This window comes from Pelophylax lessonae (assembly GCF_965119305.1).
Source record: "Pelophylax lessonae genome assembly, chromosome: 4".
NCBI lineage: Eukaryota > Metazoa > Chordata > Amphibia > Anura > Ranidae > Pelophylax > Pelophylax lessonae.
The window spans coordinates 118,343,165-118,362,794 of NC_138771.1; the positions used below are offsets into that span (position 1 = coordinate 118,343,165).

General features: G+C 38.8%; 1 protein-coding gene across 2 annotated transcripts in view; it reads left to right on the plus strand.

Annotated features, from left to right (window-relative positions):
- LOC309554254 (dual oxidase 1-like) overlaps positions 1-19,630 on the plus strand; it is an 89,258-nt gene that overhangs the window by 46,868 nt on the left and 22,760 nt on the right. For both annotated transcript variants that reach the window (XM_082255893.1, XM_082255894.1), the window contains exons 13-18: positions 8,103-8,266; positions 11,303-11,421; positions 13,193-13,330; positions 14,486-14,602; positions 16,789-16,991; positions 19,189-19,374. In XM_082255893.1, the coding sequence (XP_082112019.1) occupies positions 8,103-8,266; positions 11,303-11,421; positions 13,193-13,330; positions 14,486-14,602; positions 16,789-16,991; positions 19,189-19,374 (927 nt within the window). The remainder of the gene's footprint in view (positions 1-8,102; positions 8,267-11,302; positions 11,422-13,192; positions 13,331-14,485; positions 14,603-16,788; positions 16,992-19,188; positions 19,375-19,630) is intronic.

Sequence of the window (19,630 nt, forward strand, 5' to 3'; positions counted from 1 at the left end):
TCACTTTCATTTTGTCTAAATGTTTCGGAAACGTGTCAGTTTTGATCCAGTGTGGATCATTTGGGGCTATGTCAATACTATCCCCATTAAGAACCTGAGCCGCCTATCTTCTTTTGTATACACAAAGCTGAAGAAGGTATTTAATACAGTTAAACTCTCTTTTTCCCCAGTCACCAACTCAACATTATCTAGTAAAGGGCCTACATGCTCAGGCCTGAACTTTTCACTGTTAATACTGTAAATTTGAAGAATTTGTTAGGGATTGTTCTACTCTCTTTTAAAACCTCTTCTAAATTTGTGCAGCCTTGATTTCCTTTTTAGATATTCTATATTTGCAATTCCAATTCTGTTCTGTGTTCTTCAATGATAACATTCCCTCCCAGACCAAGCCTAGTAGAGCAGCCCTCAGCCTTGGAAAATGTGTTCTTTTAAAATTAAGTGTGTTTATTTTTCTAGTATGTTTGTTGTTAACAGCCAACATTAAAAGAGTTGTAAAGTCAGAAGATTTTTTATCATAAATGCATTCTATGCATTTAGATAACAAAACCTACTGGGTGCAGCAGCCTCCCCAGCACCCTCTAATACTTACCTGAACCCTATCTCTGTCCAGCAATGTCTACAAGTCCCTTGGCTGTGTGGGACTCTCCCTCCTGATTGGTTGAGACACAGCCGCAGGGCCATTGGTTCCTGTGGCTGCCAATCAAAGTCAGTCAGCCAATCAGGAGAGAGATGGGGCGGGCCCCAATGGCAGCTCTGTGTCTGAATGGACAGACAGAGCTGCAGCTCAGCTCGGGTTCCCCCATAGCAAGCTGCTTGCTGTGGAGTGTGGAGTCACTTGACTAAAGGGAGGGGCCAGCAGCAGCAAAGAGGGACTAGAGAAGAGGAGGATCCAGGCTGCTCTGTGCAAATCCAACTGCACAGAGGAGGTAAGTATAACATGTTTGTAATTAAAAAAATAAATAAAATGAGACTTTACAATCACTTCAAATACATTCATGTTATACTCACTGCTGCCCAGATGCTCCTTTCTCTGAACATTAGCAATAATCTCTGCATGATTTGAGATTACCAGGTCCAGCAGAGCATCATTTCTAGTTGGGGCCTCTATGAACTGGACCATCAAATTGTCCTGTAATAAGTTTATAAATGTCCGCCTTTTACTCTTCCAGCAGTGCCATTACTCCAGGCAATTTTAGGATCGATAAAATCCCCCATTATTATCACCCTCCCAGCTCTTGAAGCCCTTTCTATCTGTGCAAGGAGCTGAGTCTCCACCTCCTCATTAACATTGGGGGGGGGCCTATAACAAACTCCAATAATTAACTATGAAGTATGCACACCTATGTTCAGCTCCACCCATAATGCTTCAACATCATCACACTCTCCATCAACAAAGTCTGCATTCACTATTGATTTGAGATAATTTTTCACATACAGTAGACACCACCACCTTTACGTTTTACCCTGTCTCTCGAAAAGAGAACATAGCCAGGACAATTATTAGCTGAATTTTGCCAAGATTCAGCAACACCAAACAAATCATGGTTCTCTTCATGCACCAAAGCTTTTCAATTCTCCTGTTTTTCGGGGTAGATTTCTAGCATTGGTGAGCAAACACTGTAGTTTATTTTCACATTTTGCACTTGTGTTTTGCATATCTTCTTTAGCAGTACTATTACTATAATTACCAATGGTTGTTTGTTACAAAGGAAACTCATCGTCACCTGATATAACCTTCCCCCTATCTTCTCCCATTCCACCCTTAATTAATGTCTGACCACTGACTGACCTATCTGTCCCATTATATTTTAGTGCACCCTCCCCCTCAATGCTACACTCTTCCCATATACCTTACCCTAGCACAGAAGATCCCCTTCCATTTAGGTGCAAACCATCTTTAGCATTTAGGTTGCACCCCAATGATAAGTCAGCCCAATGCTCTAGAAACCAAAATCCTTCCCTCTTACACCTGGTCTTTGAAAAAGCATTCAATTCTCTAAGCTCCTCTTGCCTTTTCTGTATTGGACATGGCACAGTCAATATTCCAGGGAATATAACCTTGGAGCATAGTTCAACATAGATTTAAAATCATTTATTAACCCAGCCTACCACATGAGGAACCCTAGTACCAAGGAGACAGCAAACCATTTGGTTGAGGTGATCCTGGTGACAAATTATTCTATCATTCCTTCTGATTATAGAATCCCATATTACCACCAACTGTCTAGGCCTTAATACCCTCACCATCCCCAACTAGATAGGCTGCTCTCTCAGCTGTTAGGGTTAGCAGTGACATCTAGGGATGCCACCTCTGAGTTTGCCACCTCCATATCCTCAGCCAACTTGTTTTTGTGCTCAAACACAGGACTGGCCTTCCTTTTCTGTGATCCACTACCACTGTCCCCTAATTATATGAACCCATCTTCCTACCTGAAAATGAGTCATCCACTCTCCACATCAATTCCATTAACCACCTGCTCAGTAAGCAGAAGACTTGTTTTAAGGCTGTCCATTTGGCTTAGTGTTGGAAGTTGCTTTTTTCGGATGTGATCTTCCAGAATGGCAACCTGCTCACATCTCTAACAAATGTAGATGTGTATAAATTCACATGCTTTTTGCAAAGTGTTCCTTAAATGCCTAACAATACAGATCAGTGGCGTCGCTAGGGGGGGGGGGGGCCAGAGGGGGCCATGGCCCCACCAATATTACTCTGTGCCCCCTCATGTGCCCCCCCAAATAAAATGCCGTTTTTGTTACTATTTTATATGGCAGAGAAAGCACTAAATCAAAAAAAAAAGGGCTGAAGAAGGCTGCTGTTCTGGTGCTGTGCGATACATCCCCCCCCCCCCCAGGCTGTAATGGTAGAGTCCGGATTGAAAAAAAAAGCCTGATTCACACTGTGTATACGAGGCTGCGAGTGTCTTGTCTGTATGACACAGCCGAGCCAGCACACTCCCTCCTCCCTCCTCCCCCCTCCCCTCTCCCCTCACAGACAGCAGAGGAGAGGGAATACAAGCTCCTTGTGTGTCTGCCTGGACCGCCCACTCTCCTCCCCGCATGCAGATATATCTGAGAGGAGATGTGGGCGGGAAACATGAAATATGGTGGTGTCTGGTGTGTGAGAGAGGGAAGTGGAAGAGCTTTAACCCTGCTGGGTGAGTACAGCTGTGCAGTATACAGTATATTGTGATTGCTGAACTGTCCCCATCTCCCTCCCTTGTTCCCCCCCCCCCTTCTCTGTTCTTCCAAGAGCTTGACAAACTTCACTTCCATTAAGAACTTAGCCAATGCATGGATTTTGTAAATGTGAAAGAACACTTCCTCGGGCCAATTGGTTTTATAAATGTGACAATGGGATTGCGCTGTGGATGACCCTAAGAGTGAACAATGGAAAATAAGTGTAATACAAGGTATTACTCACAGCGCGTATCGTTGAGCAAAATAATAATAAATAATGATGTGCTAAATATGTGATACTGAGTATAAAAATGTATGGTGTGCTCTTGTGATTATAATAAAATAACTTTTGGCTGCTTATAGCTCTATTTAAATGCACCCTATAAAATACTGAACTCGTGCTTATTGTGACTTTGCATTCCTATGCCAAAATGCATCAAAAAAATAAATTATCAAGTGAAATGTGATATGCAAAACTTAAACCATATAATGCAAAGAAATATTAGTGATAAAAAATTACTGGTGCAGAAAAAATAGTGAAAATTATTAAACTGTGATTGGTGTCCAATATACTGAAATATAGTGTCCAAATAGTCCAGAAAAATTAGTCCAAAAGAAATATTCCAGCTTCAGTGATGGTGTTGGAAATACCAATCAGTGCAATAGTGTTGTCACCCTCCGTGCTCCTGTGCGATAAGGTAGGCAATTCAAACTCACCAGACGGTGTTGACCCACAATGTCTTATGACAAGTGGGTCAGTAGAGCTTTGTGTGGTAGGTATCCAGCGGGGTCCCAGCCATCCGTGTCCGGGTGGTCCTGGATGCTCAGTTTTCAGAAAATTCTGCAGACAGGATGAATGAAGTACACATTGAGCTCAGTGTGGAAGGGATGATCTCCTTTAATTTATCAACCATTCCCAAGTTTGGGACCCGGTGGGAGCCATGTGTGATTCTTTATCTCTGCTGGGTCACTTCTTCCTGTCTGCAGAATTTTCTGAAAACTGAGCATCCAGGACCACCCGGACACGGATGGCTGGGACCCCGCTGGATACCTACCACACAAAGCTCTACTGACCCACTTGTCATAAGACATTGTGGGTCAACACCGTCTGGTGAGTTTGAATTGCCTACCTTATCGCACAGGAGCACGGAGGGTGACAACACTATTGCACTGATTGGTATTTCCAACACCATCACTGAAGCTGGAATATTTCTTTTGGACTAATTTTTCTGGACTATTTGGACACTATATTTCAGTATATTGGACACCAATCACAGTTTAATAATTTTCACTATTTTTTCTGCACCAGTAATTTTTTATCACTAATATTTCTTTGCATTATATGGTTTAAGTTTTGCATATCACATTTCACTTGATAATTTATTTTTTTGATGCATTTTGGCATAGGAATGCAAAGTCACAATAAGCACGAGTTCAGTATTTTATAGGGTGCATTTAAATAGAGCTATAAGCAGCCAAAAGTTATTTTATTATAATCACAAGAGCACACCATACATTTTTATACTCAGTATCACATATTTAGCACATCATTAGTTATTATTATTTTGCTCAACGACACGCGCTGTGAGTAATACCTTGTATTACACTTATTTTCCAATGCACGGATTTTGTTTCATTCAGGTGGGGTTCACACTGATGCAGTGTACTGCATTGCATGTCATTTGTCCAGGAATCACACAAGATTCCTGTACAAATGACATGCAAATTCAGTGCGATGCAAATAGAACCATACATTGTGTGTGGCTCAATTTGCATTGAATCCGCTCCAAAAAGGTGCAAGACCCTTTTTTTTTGTCTGCACTGGAATCGGATCGCAAGGGTGTTCAGACCCATATGATCCAATTCCATCTCCATCGGCTTCCACAGTGCGCACTGCAAACCAGTTTGTGGGTATCATTAATATTGACACCCGCAGTGGTTTGCAGAGCGCAGTGTGAACTGCTTGCAATTCTGATGCATTGCGGGAAAGGAATTGCAGCAGTTCCCTCACCGCATCAGTGTGAACCGGACCTCAACTATTGTGTTGACGAAAAAAATATTAAATTCCCCCATCTACACATTCAAGGTGGATGGGGGAATCATCCTGCTGAGCCCATGCCAGAACTACCAGGGTCGCACTTGTGACCAGGTCCTGGTGTTTAGCCTCCAGGGGGGTTTCCAGCCTCCTCTTTCTGTCCTGCCCCTGATATTGACAATGCCAATCTGGTGTTTTCTGTCTCAGTGGCAGCAGCTGCAGCATATTAGGACCCAGTACTGGTTACATTATGGGGCTGATGGGGGCATATGGGGAAGAGGGGGCAGCACTACTGGTTGTAGATGGCTGGGCTCTCCACCAGTCGCCTAGCAGCTGTGACACTGCATAGCCTTTTCTGTTGACATGGTGATCTGGATGTGTTCTGGGTGATGCTCCCGATCAGATCTAAAAATAAATATGATAGTGGTTTTATTGATTAGAGCCCCCACCTTACTGGAATGCAGCCCACACAGTTGCTGAGCATATGGCTGATATATATGTGATTGTACTTTTGATTCTATTAAATATTGTGTTTATGTCCACATATTCGATCCAATTGGGAGAATCGCCCAGATTGCATCCAAATGGCATGTCAACAGAGAAGGCTATGCAGTGTCATCGCTGCTAGGGACTGGCGGAGAGCACAGCTGTCTACAACCAGTAGTGCCAGCCCTTCCGCACATTTGCCCATTAGTCCCATAATGTAACCAGCACTGGATCCTAATGCGCTGCCATGAAGACAGACGCTAGACTGGCCCTGTCAATAGCAGGGGCAGGACAGCAAGAGGAAATTGGGAACCTCCACAGTGGTGGAACACCAGGGCCTGGTTGCTGGTCACATATCCCTTGCTTTCCACCACCATGGGGGACCTAAGATGTCAGGAAGGAGGCCCACTGTAGAACATGAAAGAGCCCTGCTGTGGGAAAGTAATAAAGGCCCCCTGTATCAGTGGAAAGCACACCATGCACACAGGGAAGGCCCCCGGGACCGATGGGTGGGGGTGGTCAGGGTGGCCCCCTATGGTTTCTTGCACTGATGCCCATTGTCACGAATATTTCATCTTTTTGCCTTTTTGATGCCCATTGTCAGGAATTGTGACAAAGTGTTTGGAATATTTCATGTTTATGCGTTTGATAGCCCTTCATAATGCAAATTTTTTGTCTATAGGTCATGTTAAAGAGACTCCCCAGCTTCCTTCTCGGAAGTATGCCTGGGGACTTTTTAGCATCTTGATAAAAGTCCCTAGTCAGATTGAAACATTGACGCTCAATTGTATTGTATATTGCATGAACAAAACAAAGGTGAATTTGTAACAAGACCTCTGGAGTACATTCTATTCTTGGGAAAAAAAAATAAAAATAATATATATATATATACTGCATTTTATTGTCGGCCCCCCTACTTTTGTCCCTGTCCCCCCATGTGCCCCCCCAAAATATGAAAGCTGGAGACGCCACTGAATACAGTGTACAGAGATTTTACAGTTTGGAGAACAGCACGGGCAGAATAAAAATTGATTGTCACAAAGGCAGGTTAACTGAACAGTTAACTCTCTCCACACACACCATAGTCGTCACCCTATATTGTATTGGAGACACTTACCATTCACAACATTTTGACCTTTAAAGGACATTTCTGTATTACTCGCTACAATGCTCAGATAAAAGTTTACACTACAGTAACTTGTTTGCTCATTACTGAATATACCATTCAGCGATTCGACATATAGATTTTTAAAATATAATTATAATGAAAAGAAAAGGAAACCACAGAAGAAATATTTATTACAAACCAGACAAAAGAAACAGGAAAATAAAAATAGGATTTAAAAGTGAAAAATACTTTAAGTAGTTTTAAAGTCAAAAAGGTTTAAAAGTTTTTTTTTTTTTTTTACCTTCATGCATTCTGTGCATGAAAGTAAATAATGATGTGCTGTACTTAATGCATCAGCACCAAGCTCCATGTTTTAAACCACCTCAATACCAACATGTTTCTTCAGTTTCAAAAAAATGTGGCAAAAAATAAAATCATCTTGGGGTGTCTACTTTCCAAAAAAGGGTCATTTGGGGGAAGTGGGGGTTAAACAGTCCTGGCATTTTTGATATGTTTTATAACAGAGAGTAAGGTTATACAGGTTTTTTTTTTTTTTAAATGTTTGTTGTCGTTAAAAAATACCACCAAGAGGACATGCTATAACTTGATTTAACATTGATTCGACAATGTTACATGATAAAGTAATTGTCAGTCAAACTATCACATCTCTTAAAACTTAAAAATGGACTGGTAGTAAAAGGGTTTCACAGGTTGGTACTCAAATGTGTTAAGCATAGCTGCTGAAGTACAGATATGAGATTTAGTTCTAACAGTTTTTGTTACCGATTTGCGAGATTTGGGAAAAATTAGGGTGGTGTTCAGTATTACTCCCTCTTTCTGTCCGAAAAGTTTGGCTTGCATCAGACCTCACTATCATCACACTCTCAATAGTTTTACCTGTACAAAGAATACCCACATATCACAAGGAAAATAAATAATAAACAAAAACAGTAGTTTGTGATTGGATGATGAAAGTCAGTAGAGCTTCACCTCTTTTTCTTAGATAAGATTTGGTTGCAAAATGAACAACCTGCAACAAAAAACTATTGTAGCTTCATTAGTTTATCTTCATTATCTGAACACAGGGTCATACAGTATGATTGGCATAGCTGAAAACGAATTGACAATGCTGGCATGCACCCTTGCTTTGAGCCATCTGAAATTCATATATTCTACCATCTAAAAGCACAATTTGTATTTGTATTTTTGTTATGTGGAATGAAGAAAATTGTTCAGTGAATTATTTTATTATAAAATGTTTGCAATATCAAACACTAACTTTCCTTATTTCTATAGCTTTCAAATTTGTATGGCAATGACACAGAAAAGCTGGAGCTTATACCTGGTGCAATGCTGGAAATCAATGGGAATGCTGGCAGTATTATATCAAAAATTATTCTGGATCAATTTTACCGTCTACGAGATGGAGACCGATTTTGGTTTGAAAATACTAAAAACGAGTATGTTATTGTTCTTAGAGATAAATGATATATGTATAGAGAGGAAATGATCAGGGAACCAATATTTAAAGTGGTTGTAAAGCCTTACATATACCTAACAAAGGGACTATCCTCAGGTGACACAAAGAGATGAAACAAATCCTCTTACATAAGTTGTATCTGTCTATCTGCATTTTTCTCTTCTCTACATCCGTTCAAAGTGCTAAATTTATAAGCTTGTCTGAGAGTTCATAAAAAGGGAGTGGAGAACTGAAGTTAAACTCTGCAGAGCTCAGTGAGGAGAGCTGATTAGGCTTGGTTCACACTTGCACCACCTTTGCGTCTTGCTTGTGACATCATTAACAGAAGTCAATGCAAGTCGTGATGAAGTCGCCCCAAATTAGCACAGGAAACTTTTTCTAAGTCACTGTGACTTGAGTTGCACTGATTAGAATGGTTCAGTGGCAGTTAATAGGGTGCGACTTGTCATGTGACTGTGAACTCCCAAGTCTCATGGCAAGTCGCGGCACTGTGAACTGAGCCTTAAAGGGAAGAAGCACACCCCACTTCACACAGCTCACAGGAACAGATCTGAGGATGCCAATCTGCTAGAGGTCTCTTCCCTGTCACAATTTTTCTCTTGGAGTCAGGAAAGCTTGTCAAAAGGAATTCATGCTGATAGCAGAGGAACAAAGCAGCAGACAGAAATTACACATTTACTAAAGCTAGGGAGTGCAAATTAATCACAGTGCTGCATAAAAACCAATCAGCTTCTAGGTTTTGCTACACCCAGAAAGCTTTTTATCTTAATGCATAGAAATTCCTTTTAGATAAAAATAAAACCCTAAAGCTTAAAGGAGCTGTAAAGTCTATGCATTAAGATAAAAAGCTTTCTGGGTATAGCAGACTCCCCAGCACCCCCTAATACTTACCTGAGCCCCCTCTCTTTCCAGCGATGACTACAAGTCCCTCGGCCATCCGGGACTCTCCCTCCTAATTGGCTGAGACACAGCCATAGCACCATTGGCTCCCTCAACTCTCAATCAAAGTCAGTTAGGCAATCAGGAGAGAGAGGGGGTGGGGGCGAGCGGCAGCTCTGTGTCTGAATGAACACACGGAGATGCAGCTCGGCTCGGGTACCCCCATAGCAAGCAGCTTGCTGTGGGGGCACTCAACAGGAGGAAGGAGCCAGGAGCAGCTACTAGGGATCCGAGAAGAGGAGCTGCTCTGTGCAAAACCAACTGCACAGAGGAGGTAAGTATAACATGTTTGTTATTTAAAAAAAAAAAAAAAAATGAGACTTTACAATCCCTTTTATTGAACAAGCTGAGGTTAGAAGCTGGGTGATTTCTATGCAGAATTGTGACTAATTTTGCACTCTAGCTTTAGTAAATAAGTGCTCTTCATTGAGACAAGTACACACTATAGAAGGATATGCTTTTTTCAAATTTCATGCCTGTGGTTTACAACCACTTTAATCAATGTTCTGGGGTGACATTGTGTATCTCACATAAACATGTTTAAAGCTTTGGTATTAGATGTTTAGCAAAAAATGTGTAAGTTAAGGGAAGCTGTTGTCTTTTTTTACAGATTATTAGCTATATGTAAGGATGATCTTCTTAAAACAAATATGTGAGCTATTTTACATTTTTAAACTTACCTAAAAGCAGGTTACTAATTGGGAGGAGCTTGAGCAATGGATGGTTCAATGCTAGCTGTTTGTGGTTTGATGAATAAAATAAATGGGCAGATTTGGTCTGCTTGCCCATGCCCAAACTCTAACTGGTGTTGTAGCCGAAACACATCCATTTAGTGGTGGTGTCACGTTCCGAATAAACATTCAGACAAATTTTTCCTTATTCAGAGATTTGGATATATTTAAATACCCGAATTGCAATTCAAACTAAATTTACCAAAAGCCCCAAATAATGAAACTAACTTTGTCCGCATTTCAGAAATTCAAATAAAATTTTACATCGAATTCGAACTGTAAACCTATTTCTGAAATCAAAGACTGTGTGTGTTATTAGAGTACCATTTTGAAATAATGCTGTTTTTGTTAAACCAAAGATGATTTAAAGAATCATTGTAATCTTTTGACAACAATTTTTCTTTTGTTTGTTCACTTTGTCCCATTCAAATTTGAAAAAAAATTAAAAAATCGAATGTTTTTGATTCAAAATTTATTGATTCAAACGTTTCAAATCGGAAAAATCTGTAAATTCTGAGAAAATTCGAAAAGACATATAACGAATTCCGAATATGAATTCTGAATGTGAATTGAATGAATCCACCGAATTTAACAAAACTAAATAACTAGACTACCGAATTTAAACAAAACAAATTTTTTTCATCATGCACATGTTTAGCCACTACTGCCAGTAGAGGAATGATCTCTAAGCTTACCCACTGGCTTGTTTCACACAGTAAACAAGCAGATTTCCCAGCCGATGTCACTGATGTCAGGCACCATCACTGGCCAGTTTGGTTACACATTTAGTAAACAAATCAGGAACTGTCATTTGCAGTGAGAGACTGGCAGGAATCATGCATGGGACGTAGTGTTTTTGGTCAGGTGGGTCACATGGTTGTCATCCATTGTGATTGATAATGGATCTGCATAGCTGGATGACATGATTGGTGATGGGACTTTTTTTTTTTTTTTTAAATAAAGGACTTTTTGTGAAGCCCTTTATTTAAAAAAATCAAACCTCTCCTTTTGTCTTACCGATCAGAATATCTGAGTTTTTTTTTAAATAAAGGACTTTTTGTGAAGCCCTTTATTTAAAAAAAAAAACAAACCTCTCATTTCATCTCACTTATCAGAATACCTGAGTCAATTACCTTTATGCCAAGAATTTCCCTTCAGATTAAAATCATTTTTGCATCAAGGACTGTATAATAATCTTGCTCAATATAGTAAGGACAATATAAATTGTTATGCGTTTTATTTGTGAAATAAGGTTGTCTTTTTTTAATTATTCTAACATTTTAGGAGACATTCATATATGATTACAGGTAATTCCAAAACAATACAAATTTATTTTATTTTTTTAGGCTCTTTAAAGAGGATGAAGTAGCTCAAATACAGAACATTACATTCCATGATGTGCTTGTAGCTGCCACTAAGACCATGGATGGCGCACTTCAAAAAGATGTTTTTGTTTGGAAAGCAAGTGAGTATAGTCTCTTTTTCTGTCTTTTCAAATTCCTGTTACAATTATAAATTCAACAGCAACATATTGTATGTATATGACTGCTAATTACAACATTTTCAGAATTTCAGTTTAGACCTTTTTTTTTTTAACTATAGAATTTTCTTCTATCGGTTTTAATGAATTACAAGGTTTTTTTTTTTTTTTTTTTTTTTTTTTTTTTGCTGTATTACAGGATTTTTACATTTTATTTGCTTCCCCTAATATTACTGTGCATGACATGCCATAAAATGAACAATAGGTTGTAATCACAATGAGAAGAAAATGAAAACTAAAATGCACTCCCAGTAATTATATATACTTGTATCCTATGTGTGTGACAAGTACACATCCCAAATGCTACTCTCTTCTTTACATAAAGAAGGGTTCCAAAAAAATACTATTCACAAATTTACAATACAGACTCTAATTCTTTGGCCCTGATGTGTGCTTTGTAAACTGTAGCTTCAAAGATAGCACAAATGAAGACATAATCGTACAAACCTGAAATTTCTTACAATAAACAATGAATTCTGCTTGTTTGAGTTTTTGCAATCAAAATATAATCTACCAGTAATGGAAATTCACACGGTATACGCAACTCAGAAAAATTATTTTCAGAACAATACTCCTTAACTCTCAAGTCCCCTTATTCCCAATTTGAACAAATTTGCACATCATCCCCAAGAGATAAGGGGTCTGATCACTGTATTTATAGCTATCTAAATGAATTTTCCCTTCCTGAAAAATGCAAACCTGTGCTTTAATGAGAGACAGATCTGGACTGCTCCTTTACCAATAGTGGGGTATTATGATAGACAACTTACGTAAATGTACCCAGTCAACATCCATCAGGGAAACGCCAATAAAATTACACATTAGATGGTATATGCCCCCTCCCAAGATACACTCCTTCTACTCTACAGCCTTCCCTTGTTGCTTTAGGAGATGCCCTAATCAAGGAACCTTTGTGCATAATTTGTGAAGCTGCAAATGCTACAACCCCTGTGGCAAGAAACTACTACGAGGGCAGTACATTTAGCAGGTAAAACAACAACCCTTACCCTACAAATATGTCTTTTGTTTATCCCCATAACTGATATACCCACCCCATGCATGAGAGTTATTCACACCCTTTTTAGTTCTATCCAATGGATGTTAGCATATAATTGGCGTTCTTCTTCCCTTCCATGGCCACAGGTGTTAGCAAGGATGGAAATGATCAAATGGTCTGAACGCATCTACCATACTCTTTATGATACTATGCATATTTTCAAGAAGAAACTGGGATTTACCTTCAAACCTAATACTATACTACTCTCATAAAACTTATTGTTCCATTTGAATAAATCATTCACTCATCAATACCCCCTTTACTGTTAGTCTTTCATTATATGTGCCTATTTAATCTGTTAATATGGTACGATATTGTAGCAATAGTCTTTTATATCTATTATAACTGGGCGCAATATATGTCCAAGTCTTTATACAACATTCTGAGATATTAGCTCTGTCTAAATATATAATGTAATATTACTGTACACATTTTCTTCTCTGTATGATTGTACATGTTTCTGACCTTCCTAATAAAATAGTTTGTAAAAAAAAGATAGCACAAATGTTGCTTTATTTTTACTTATTTAAAACACCCTTTAATTGATTTAAATTCTTGAAAAAGCATATTGTATAAGATGAAATAAATACTTTTGTATACTTAGAAAAATCCAAACAAAAATGCATTTTCAATTCCTAGGTGATCCGTGCCCGCAGCCTACACAACTTAACTCTGACGATCTGGAAAAATGCGTACCTGTTAAATTCACAAATTACTTTGAAGGAAGTGGTGTTGGCTTTGGATTTACACTTGTATTTCTCGCCAGTTTCCCTTTTGGTATGAATCCTTTTTGTAAAATTTATTCTGCATTTTACATAATATGTATGTAAATTATTGAGTCTTTGTATACTGGTTACGGACATAAAGCATCCTACACCCAAATACCTTCACTAAAGCACCTAGGGCATGCGTAGCACACCCTCTCACCCTGTTCCTCTTCCCCCTCCTTACTTACCTGAAATTCCTAGCTGATGAAGTGAAAACCGGGAGTTACTGAGTAATACAGCAGGTAGCTGTAGTCACTGCTGTAAAAAAAAATAAAATAAATTTATAAACACTGTTCGGGACACTTAATTCAGAAATAAGAAATACCATTATTGTTCCTTTGTATTTACTCTGTTCTATTCTCCTTCCTAATCAATTTTGTTCCCTCCTTCCCTTAGATTTATTTTCTTTTTTTTTTTTCACCATTAATATTATAACTTTTTTGTCTTTTTTTTTCAAATTTTATTATTATTAAATGGACAATTTCCAAATATTATGACAATTACAGTCAAAAAGCTGACAGATAAAACATTATAGCAGATAAACAACCTACTTAGGTAAATGTTTTAATCATAAAGCAAAATAATATCAACAATACAAAAAAAAACAAGAATATCAAGACGAACCTTTATATTAAAACAAAAATGCATATCATGAAGAAAAATACTCTTAATCGACTTTTTTGTTTTTTATTTATTTATTTCGTAATTTTTTGCGTCACATAAAAAAAAAAAAAAATTGCAACATTGAAAAAGCCTTCATTTGATTTTGAATTAACCATGCATTGATTTGTACTATAAGCAGTGTCATTGTAAACTGAACAAACGATAGAAAAAAAAAATGTATTCTTTTTATCTACAGTAGCACAAATTGTAACTAACACAGATTAAAGAGAAGAGAGATTGTAGAAAATATACATTTTTTTATTTTTTTGCACTTTTTTTTGTAAAACAATTTTTGCAAAAAAGAAAGCCTTGTTTGTCCTGCTAGAAGACTGATAGCAATATGTTTAGATATCTGTAGGTACCGCAATTAAGCACCTTCTGGTTGTTTTCAGGCATTTGTTGAACGATAATTTACTTTAATTGTACTAATTTTTATTTTTAAACAACATTTTTTTTCGGTTATGGAAAAATACAGATTTATCACTCATTTATATGTTTGCAGTGAGTTTACTTATTGCTGTGGCAGTTGCACAATACCGCAAGAGATCGTTTATCCGGATGCAGAAACTGAATAACAGCCCTGCTGTCAATAAGGAGAGCAATCTCGAAGGATTTCAAGGTATTCCTAACTTTATCAAAATAGCTTTGACAGCATGTCTGAGTTTGAGTCAACTCTTCGTTCTGGCACACAGGTGTAACTTAAGTCCTGGTTCACACTGGTGCGATGAGGGAAATCCTGCGATTCAGTGCTGGTTCCCACATCGCAACTGGATCGCACACTGGTTCACATTGACATCTGCAAACCTCTGGGGGGTGTCAATGTAAAGTTAATGACAGCCACAGATCACATTGCAAACTGTGAAATGGTGTAGGAATTGTAGGAATTGTACTGCATAAGTGTGAACACCCATGCGATCCAATTCCAGTGCGGACCAAAAAAAGAGTCCCCCATCATTTTGGTGTGAATGTGATGCGATTTCAGCCATACGTTTGTATGGCTGAATTTGCATCACAAAGACATTGCCTGTGATCTGCACCGCAATGTGGTGTGAATCACATGAGATGTCTGTGATCGCATAAGTGTGAACCCAACCTAACTGATCTTGCACTGTAAAAAAATAAATAAATGGAATAAGTGAAAATGATGTCTACAGCAACCAGACAGATTATTTTTTTCATAAATGAAAGACTAATCCTAATTAATTGCTATAGGCAACTGCTTCAATTTTGCTCCTGTCCCCCAGTTACAGCCATTTAGACACACAGGGGTTGGTTTACTAAAGGCAAATAGACTTTTTAGTTGCAATCATTTTTATTGTTTTTTTTTTTCACAAGTACAGGTACAAGCAGTGAAACAAAAATACAAACAGTAATGTCTTCTGTTTAACTGGATACTGGTAACATAAAGTTTTGCATATGAGTACATTGGCTGTTAGTAGCACAGTAGATTTAAAGCAGCAGTCGTGAGATATATGTTAATGATAGGAGTGTTGCCTGTCCTACCCCGGCACCCCATCTGGGAACAAACTGTGCCATGGGGAGGGTGGCAACAAATCCAGCTCCTATTTAAAGCAGAGTTCCGGCCTCGGAAACTAATCTTCACTAAAAATACCCCCGGGACAGTCAGGGCTAGTACATTCCACAATGGATAGCCTCGGAATTGTCCCAGGTCGCACTTACCTTTTAGAAGAAATACTTACCTTGAAAATTTCTTCTCCAGAGCTGCCATCTCAGGTGTGGGCAGCTGAAGCCAGCGCGTCATCTTCTGCGTCCTCTTCCGTGTCCTTTTCTGTCCCATAATGCACTGCACCGGCCCCACTCGTCACTTCCGGGGCAGGCGCGTCATCCCTGCACAGCTTCTGGGCATGCCCAGAAGCTGTTTAGCAGGAAATGATGCGCCTGCACCAGAACTGACAATCGGAGCCGGTGCAGGTGCATTGATTCCTGGGAGAGATGATGTTCAGCTCCCAGGAGTCAATGCAAGCAGGAAGTGACAGTGCGGGCCGCGGCTGCAGAGGGAGGAAGTGGAAGAAAGGTAAGTATATTTTCTTCAATAACAAGGTAAGTAAACAAAAAAAAATCGGGACTATCCATTTCTTTTACAGGTGACATAGAGCAAGCGGATGGCCCAAAGTCGTTTTTGAGGCCGGAACTCCGCTTAATTATTGCTTAACAATTACACAGTAACTAATGGTAGCTGTTCAAATGGTGTGGCACATACAGCATGGAACCAGTATTTAGGAGGTTGCAAGGGATGTAGAGCATATTGTCATAGTATCACCCAAAGGGGTACTAACGGATGCAGTATACAGTTGGAGTATAGTCTATGAAGCCAAATAGGCTTTTTACTTGGAAGGAGAAGTTAGACTTTGCAAGAAACTTTTCCCAGAGCTTAATGAATTTGATGAAAATTCACTTTGCAAAGAATACTCAATCAAATGCTAGGATTATAAAAAAAAACATTATTTTTGCTTGTATATGATTGGGTAATGGAAGTCAGCATAGTTTAACGTCATTCACTAAGTTCTGGGGAGAATTCCCTTGCAAAGTGAACAGTCTATCCGCTTTTAGTAAATCACTCCATGCTGTGTCCCATTCAGGTTTCACTGGCTGTCTATGGAAAAACTCTGTTTTAATTGCGTTGGCCAGCTTAACCATAGCACATATTGCATTTGCTAAAATGTCCACCATTTTACACAATTGAAAAGCAGATATGGTTTCAAAAATGTAATTCATGAAAATGAATATATTTAAAAATTCATGAAAAGTCTTTATATTTACTTTTCTTGTTTAAATGTATCCTAGCTACTGAATGGTGTGGACGTGATGAGCCATTACAGCCTGTTTTTGTTCAGCTGCATCCAGATCAAGTTATTAAAGTTGTAACTACTAACAAATCTGACACAAGGACAATGTATTTAAAAGCCCAGCAAGCTGTGGAGATTGCTCATTCTAACAATGCCGGAAGCAAAACCATTCGAATAAGAAACCCCAAAGAGTATGACCTAGTAAGAATTCAGATTTTCTACCAGAAACATTCTATAGAACTCGAGCCTCCATTTTCATCTAATCATTTTGAATAGATTACCAATAGACAGACGAACATATCCCAAATGTCTTTGAATATGCCATGACATAAAATATTAGGAACATTTTCTATTATTATTATAATATTATACAGGATTTATATAGCTCCGACAGTTTGCGCAGTGCTTTACAATATGAGGGAAGACAATGCAGTTACAATACAATTCAATACAGGAAGAATTAGAGGGCCCTGCTTGTTAGAGCTTACAATCTAGAAGGGGGGGGGGGGGGGTCAAGTGAAACAAAAGGCAATAGCTGTGGTCGGTGAGCTGATGGAGAAAATGTAGGTATAGTTGTTAGGTGTGGGTAGGATAGGCTTCTCTGAAGAGGAGGGTTTTCAGAGATCGTCTAAAAGCTAATAGAGTAGAAGATAATCGGACAGATAAGAGTAAGGAGTTCCATAGGATTGGAGAGGCTCTGGTAAAGTCCTGGAGGCGTGCATGGGAGGAGGTGATGAGGGAGCTAGAGAGCAGGAGGTTTTGAGAGGAACAAAGAGAGCGATTAGGTTGGTATTTTAAGACTAGGCTAGTGCTGTAACTGGGGCTAAGTTGTGGATGGCTTTGTAAGATGTTGTTAGTATTTTGAATTCAATTCGCTGGGTGAGCGGGGGCCAGTGGAGGGCTTGACAGAGAGGAGTAGCAGACACTGAGCGATCGGTAAGGTGGATGAGTTTGGCAGCAGCATTCATGATGGATTGAAGGGGGGATAGCCTATGTATAGGTAAGCCAATGAGAAGGGAATTGCAGTAGTCTAAAGAATCATCAAAATTTTATTTTACTTATTGAGATTAAGAATGTATACTATAAAATCACATTTGAAAGAAGAATCAGTTCTGTGGACAACTCAACAGTTCAACTTTCTGTCAGTAGTTCTATTCCATCTGGTTCTTATTTTTTTAATAATTATCAGTACATTCATTTTAAGTAGTATAGGTAGGCAGAATTAAGCTGGATGCACACTATACAACTTTTGTTGTTTGATTTTCTTTAGATTTACCTTTACTATGTAGTACAAGGGCCTGACAGATTTTGGTAAATCTAAAGGAAAAAATCTAAAGACAATTGTATAGTGTGTATGACCCATAACTCACTGGCTGTTTGTCCCTCGGGGACTCCAGTGCTGAGCTTGGCTACTGTAGTTTTTGTTTTCACTCACTTTTTCATAGCTAGGTTTCCCAATTTGTTCATTTTATATTATTGACAACATTAAGGGGAGACTGACGCCCTTATTTCAATGGGTTCTTTGGAAGAACTAGAAGTTCTGGCAGGGGTATCTCACAATCAGAGTCCATAATGCATATTTTATAATAACCCAGCATCTGGTTTAATCTGCCAAGAACATATTAATAAAGTATCAATTTTTGGTACACTTGATCTTAAAGAGGTTGTAAACCCCAGAAGAAAAAAAAAACCTGTAAGTTCCGCTGAGACGGCTGACATCTTTCCCGGTGCACCTTCTAGGTTAACGAGCTCCAGCGTTGTGAGTGGCTGGAGCCGCGATAATGTTTACGCTGTTTAGGGCACAGGCTCTGAAGGTCCCAGCATGGTAAGCCGAACCTTCGGAGTGCATGCGCCAATGACGTCACTGGCTGCATGCACTCTCTATGCAATTTTAGGAGACGTTCACAGTACCTACAGGTAAGCCTTATTATAGGCTTACCTGTAGGTACAAGTGGTGTAACAGAGTTTACAACCACTTTAAAGGAAACAAGTCACAACCATGTAAGAATTTAAATACCGTAATCAATCTTAAACTGTTATAATTGTACAAACTCTTATTTTGCATTGTCCAAATATAACTCTTAGAACCAAATGTCACAGCTGAGAGGACCTCAAAGGTTTACTAGTTGCTGCTCTATCAACCGCCTGACCAACTGTTAGCAAATAAAGTCTTCCAGCTAGCGAGTATGCATAGCAGTGACACATTACAGAGCGGTTAGCTGTTTCCAGAACTTTATTTGGAGCTTAAACATTTTCAATGAGAGAACCAGCAATGATGTACAGTAGGCTTTGAATATTTCTTCATTTCTAATTCACACTTAAAAGATAATTTTGCACATTAATTTGTAGATATTTTTGCCTGCTTTGTATTTATATCAATTTGCCAATTTCGATCTAGGTGCTGTTTTTTGACAATGAACAAGAAAATTCTTTCTTTCTCAACAAACTTAAAGAATTCTTGAAAAAAGGTGGAATTTCTTTAACTGTCATGTCGATGAGAGAAAAAGACATTTTGACAGGATCAGTTTCAAAGAAACAAAGGCACGAAATGCTGGAAACATTTTTCAGACACTCACTTTCCCATGTAAGTCATCTCTCTGTACGACAGTTGTTTCAAACTGACAGTATTAACTGATTTGTATACTAAACTAAGGGCCACCTAGGACACTAGTAAGCCAAGGGAACTCATGATAAATGTGCAATTAGTGGGCAATTCATTAATTTTTCTCAGGAAAAATAACTTTTATGTTTTGAATCTTTATAGTTTATCAATTGTTAATGGTCTTTCTTTTCTGGACCCTACTACTAGTGCCAGGAAAAATCTCCACTACCGGTGAACC